Source organism: Pterocles gutturalis, unplaced genomic scaffold, assembly GCF_000699245.1.
Source record: "Pterocles gutturalis isolate BGI_N339 unplaced genomic scaffold, ASM69924v1 scaffold17691, whole genome shotgun sequence".
Taxonomy (NCBI): domain Eukaryota; kingdom Metazoa; phylum Chordata; class Aves; order Pterocliformes; family Pteroclidae; genus Pterocles; species Pterocles gutturalis.
In genome coordinates, this window is record NW_010105845.1 from 41,881 (window position 1) to 47,917 (window position 6,037).

The 6,037-nt window shown below is 35.2% G+C and overlaps 1 protein-coding gene across 1 annotated transcript in view; it reads left to right on the top strand.

Annotated features, from left to right (window-relative positions):
* The first annotated feature begins 2,846 nt into the window (after window positions 1-2,846).
* The window catches only part of OGN (osteoglycin), an 8,965-nt gene continuing 5,774 nt past the window's right edge, over window positions 2,847-6,037 (top strand). Inside the window, exon 1 of the mRNA XM_010087558.1 lies at window positions 2,847-3,097. Within this exon, the coding sequence (XP_010085860.1) occupies window positions 2,930-3,097 (168 nt within the window). The 5' untranslated portion in view covers window positions 2,847-2,929. The remainder of the gene's footprint in view (window positions 3,098-6,037) is intronic.

The window sequence follows — 6,037 nt, forward strand, 5'->3', positions numbered from 1 at the left end:
CCTTGTGCTGATGTTACATGTGTTACACGTTCAGATAAAAATAGGTTTTATCCAAAATTACTTCTGCTACTTTTTTCTTCCTAGCACAAGGGATGACAAGCAGACAAAATATGGGGCAGGACTGCTACTTTATTTGGCACTGACAGCTTAAAGTGACAGTAAAACTGTAGTGTGAGGTAAACCTTGATGACATCATGCCAAAGTAATTACTTAACATATCACTCTTCAGATGTATTTGCAAGTAAGTGTTCATGAGTCTCTTATAAGTGCTTGGATAGCAGCCGTGAGTACACACATTACACAATGATTTTGTGGTAAGCATACCACTGAAATCTTGTGACCCCAATGAACACAGGCTTCTGAAAATGTTTTCTGCAGAAGCTGTTACTGAAGTCTTCTAACATTACAGACCCTCTTCTCCTCTTGCAGATCAAAGCAGGTAGGAGCTTACTTGCATGAAGTCTTCCTAAATTTTCAAGGCCCCATTTATCTAGTAATTATGCCTCATTTTTAAAAATTGTCATATATAAGGAAAAAAATGAGCTATTCCCAAGATATTCATATACATAGCTGTGAAGCCTAGGACTTCAGTACTTATAAAACAGATTCTCACAAGAATATAAAAAAATATATTTAATATTTTATATCATGCTTTCAGTTTCAATACTTAACTCTTTGCCCTTAGAACATTTATCCTTTGGTTACACTCAAGCACTGGAACAAGTTGGATGCCTCAGAGCCAGATGAAACCTTAACATGGATTTTCGGTGGGGGGGGCGTGGCCGTTGGGAAGAAGTAAGTAAAAAGCAGAGCTGCTGTGATTACTTCTGAAACATGCATGAAACCATGAGGGATGGTAAAATGGTATTGACTCTGCAACTTTTTTGTCCCTTCCTCAGCAAATCCACCCCTCAGTTATACACTTACAGGAAAATCATTATCCTAGAGGAAGCTCCAAGTCCAAACCATGACATAGTTTAATCTGCATAGGAGCTAAACTAAAAACATTTTTATAAAATATTGAGTCCAGAAAGTGGTAACTGATTATAAACTGGAAAAAAGTTTAGAGAGCAAATGGCTGTAGCCACTCTACAACTTGCAGATTTACTACAGACATCTGGTTTCTAAACAAGACAGCACTTACAAGAAAACTTGAACAAACAGGTCCACTGTTTATCCCCAATGTTACTTAGCCAATAGTGCTATCTAGGGGAAAAAAAAATAATGAAAATGAAATAGAAATGTAAATCTGAATATCTTCCCAATAGATTTTATTGCTACATATTTTTTAAAGACTCAAAAAAGCTACTTTGTAAACTTGCAAGTTGGTCATCTGGCTCCCATTTGTACTGACTGCCAAAAATACATAATAAGGCAAAGGATGGGGGAGGAAGAAATGCATTAGAGATCCAGAAAACTGCTGCTCGTAGTTCAGATCAAATTTCTACACCTGGACAATGTTTAGTAAGTTATCTACAGAACTGACACAGAACTTTACTCAAAATAAGTATTTACTGTGAAACCAATTTTTCAATACATTGTCCAACAAGTCATTCAATGAAGCATTTAGTCTTGTCTTGTAGAATTACTTGTCTGAAAATCTCAACACACACAATTCTATTTTTTTTTTTTCCATAACTCTTCAGACTGAAAAGTTTCCATTTCATACTTAGGCGAAATGTCTCTAAACATATACTGCTTGTAATGAAACATTTTATTACTCATAAAATGTGACTAATATGGTATACGTATGTTTTGGCTCTACCCCTGTTTCAGTCAGAAGGCAGCTGCTTTGTCTCTCAGCTAAACCATTAAATAAATGGATAACACATGCCTTGTTATAAACCTCTAGTTTGCACAATTAATGTTTGATTTAAAGAAAAAGCCTCAGGAATTCTAAAGAGTAAATCACCACAAAGCAGAAGGCTACAATTTTAACAAGTAATATCAAAAAGTAGGATGAGCTAGACAGACTCAATATTTACAAATGAAATTCAAAGTACAGCCCCCTTGCTCCAGGATATTACCTCTTCCCCTAGAAAAAAACTGGCAAACCATTTTTTACCCCATGGAAAGCACTTTTAAGACTGTCAAACTTTGAAAGAGTATTCATTTCAACCATTTGTACGTAATTCATAACTTTACTCTTTTCTTAATCCACTTTACATTAACATATAGACAAGGATATCTGGTTTTATGACAACCACAGAAGAACTTTGAATCTGCTAAAACGGTAGGTGGACTTTTTTCCCTAAAAGCATACTAGCCTAAAGCTTAAATAAAACAATTAGAGTAAATAGGAAAAAATGCTGTGTAAAGATTTATTTTAAGAAGTATTTAGTGTGTGTTTAAAATGTTTTAAAGATCGTGTTTGTAGCCTCCTCCCCCTGCCTAAAAAGTGTACTACCTGTGCAATATTCTCTTCTTTACTTTCAAATGCAAAGACAATGAGAAATTACTGTTACTAATAGAGCATTTAAGTTTGAAACTCATTATTTTGATAACAAAGAAAAATGCATTTGAACCTCTCTCATTTTAATTAGTTCAGCTACATACATGCTAAATGTTTCATAAAATGCTTACAAAATCCTCTTACTATTACCAAAATAACACAGTGGGAAACAAGTAATGAAGTGAGGATAACATTTTCCTTATTAGTTGGAAAATGTTTTCTAAAAATTCCCAGTTTCTTTTCATGTTAAGAACAGATTTTACAATGCTAGAGTCTAATTAAAGGATATAAAGAGTTAAAAGTTGTTCCATGTTCCTTATGCGTTAGAAACCCCTGCCAACTAGTCCTCTAGGCTTTAAATATTGTTTTGACGGATTGCATTTTCATTTCCAGTCACACTGAAAGTATTCTCCATAGCCAACACACCAGCAGACTTCACCAGCTTAGTGAAAGCCAGATACATTGTTCCACGCAAGAATGAAGACTTTGCAGACCACTTTTTTTTTGTTTGTGTTTGTACCTTTGACGAAGTCAGCACCACCTATACAGCAAGAATCACTCCAGTTTTATGAGTATGATACAGATGTTACCATGGGAAACCTGATTCAACAAGATTATGAAATGCAGTCCAAGGACATAAGAAAGGTATTTTATTTATATTATCAGTTTAATATTTTTAACTGCTAAGCATTATATGAATAAGGCACTACATGCATGTATGCAAGTTTTATGGAAAAGTCTTATATTAGCAAAATATACAATGGTTTCAGGCATAGGGGAAGCCACTCAAATTAAAACCACAAAAATACTACCCTTGCTACAGTTTGAGAAACCCACAAAAGACAAGCTTTCACAAATAAGACTAAAGCATCATTTTTAACTCTGCTGTAGTTATGTGCCTACTGTTACAAGTTTGAAGAATGGGATATACTAGCATACAACCTCAACAGTTTGAGTAACATCGTATCAACACAGTAAGTTTGTTTAAAAACAAGGAGGGTGATTTTATTTAGGAATTTTTTTATTTTTTTTTTAGATCAAAGTAATACTTGAAACAGTATTTTTTTTATTGGACATAACCTGCCAGCATAAACCACAGTTTCTTTTTTGATTTACCAAACTATCAGGTTTTTTGCCTTCGTTTTTCAGAGGTGGGTTGTTTGGGTTTTTTTGAAACTCAATAGTTTAGCAGTGCTGAACTGCTATGGAATGCCCAGTCCTGCAGCAGTCACCCACATTATTAACACTCAGGGAACCTTAAAGGTGGCAATAAAGACTATACCTCACAGCACACACCAGCACCCCCAAACGGTCATTCTGAACCGTTTCTGCTGTGTGTTCTACATACGTGCCTGTTACTTTAAACACTTAAACAGAAGACACAAAAGCAGACGAGAGTTAAGTGAAGTGCAACAGCCTCAGCTGACAGGGACAGTTAAAAACCTCATAGTTCAGTTCAGACTGCCTCTGACAGAACCTAAACAATACACACCAAGAGAATGAGATACAACAAACATCGATCAGGCAGCAAAACTAACAGTGATTGCCCCAAGACTAGCTGCCAAGGAAAATAGCAGATATCCAAACAATTCAGTAACAACCAAGTATTAATAAATTCAAGGAAGTTTCCATGAATATTAACTGTACTTGTTACAACAACTTAGTCTGACAAACAAGAAAAAAGGCAACTGCAAAAAATAATTATTGTAAGTAAAAAATTGCAGAACATATATAGGAAAATCATTTCTATACAGCTTTTCAATATTTTCCCAATTCTACTGAAATTATAGCTTTCAACTGTTAGATTAAAAACAGCAGCTACATATTTATATTAAAAAATGTCTAAAATATTTTAAAATCTGACATCTGCCACAGTGATGAAGTAACATATTTCATAAACCCACAGAAGACACCATTTAAGTTACTCTTTAATAGGTGTCTATCCACTCACAACTAAGTTTAAAAAAAGAATACTAGAAGTGTTAACGTGAACTAGTTATGCACAGCATCAGATGACATTACTAAAATTGTTCTAATAAGAATACTCTACTAGTAGTTTCGGTAAAAAAGACAATAAGGAGTATACCTACAAGGAAATGGTGCCAACAGACGTGCCACAGACTAACTAAAGTCCATACTGGCAGTGCTATAACCTAGAGGTCTTCTGAAGGCCAACAGTTATGCTTAGGATAATTCTAGGAATGCAATCGGTCATTATTTCCATCAGGTCAGTTCTCCAATGACATGTTTGCATTACAAAATAATAAATTAGTTCCTTATGTGCAACAAATACATCTAGACAAGTTCCAGCATTCACAATCTAAATCATGCAGTATGCAAACAAATCTGTTCATTTATTCTAGCTCCCAGAATATTGCAAGTGTTAACTATAACTGAAATACACGCCAACAATTTCCACAAACATGCCCCATCAGAAATCTATCTTGCACGACAAATTTAACTCCTTACTGTGTGCTCGAACACACAGATAGAAAAAAGATTTTTAGTGAAAACACCAGAAGACATCTATTTGTGTTAGTGATCAACAAAATGAAACGCACTTTAGTCTACTACTAAGGAGAAAGTTAGCCAAGCAAAACTTTACTACAATGATTATTATTTGAAACCACAGCCACCCCAGTCTTGAATAAAAATATTAGAAGTTTAAAAACATGAAATCTTAATTTCCACAACAGAACAGAACCATCCAATTAGACAGCATCTCATACCTGGATTAATTCCTTCCATTAAATATAAGCTATCAGCTTTATAGAAGTTTTGTGCTACCAAGATGAACCAATTATCTTGCAGAAGTTTTAAGATGGTTAAAGTATTTAAATGTAAAATGTTAATGTGGTTTTATATGGGTAATTCATGTCTGTGGAGTGAAGTGCAAGAGACAGGTGGAATTTAAGTAAGTAGGCCAATACTCCTTCAGTGCATTCCCTACATATGCAAGTAATGAAATTTCTGTGGTTATAATCCAAACTATCTTCTGTACTGATACTCCACAGTTAGGAATATTTATAGCTGACCAGGAAATACTTCTATTATATTGGTTATTTATAGTACTTTGGGGGGGGGGGGGGAAGGAGGGAGGAGGATGGAGAAGAGACTCTTGTGCTTAATTTTGTGTATTTAACAGTATTCTGCCAATAATCAGTTTTAATTTTTTGTTGACATTTCCCACTTGCAGTAATTAGTTGTACACTGTATTCTGCAAAGAACTCACATGCATACTCTTTCATGGATCACACCTCAAGTAAGACACTGGATTAGAAATCTACACCCAGTATAGATACGCCGTGTCAGCAAACACCTTTTTCGTACAAGCATATTGAAAATGTCTCTTATGAGCCACACGTGCTACAACAACAGAAGTGCAGTTGTTCTACTGTAAGCCCACCTACACAGAAGTCTCTACCTGCATGCACACCTCAACAAGGACCATGTCTTCACACGCCTAATCAACACACCTGTGCAAGCTGAACATTTTTGTAGAAACCTTCTGTAAGGTTTGCTTCTTAAGTCTAACTGTTCAGCTCACACCCCTGCTTCTCTATACCCAACACTGCAACAGCTCTT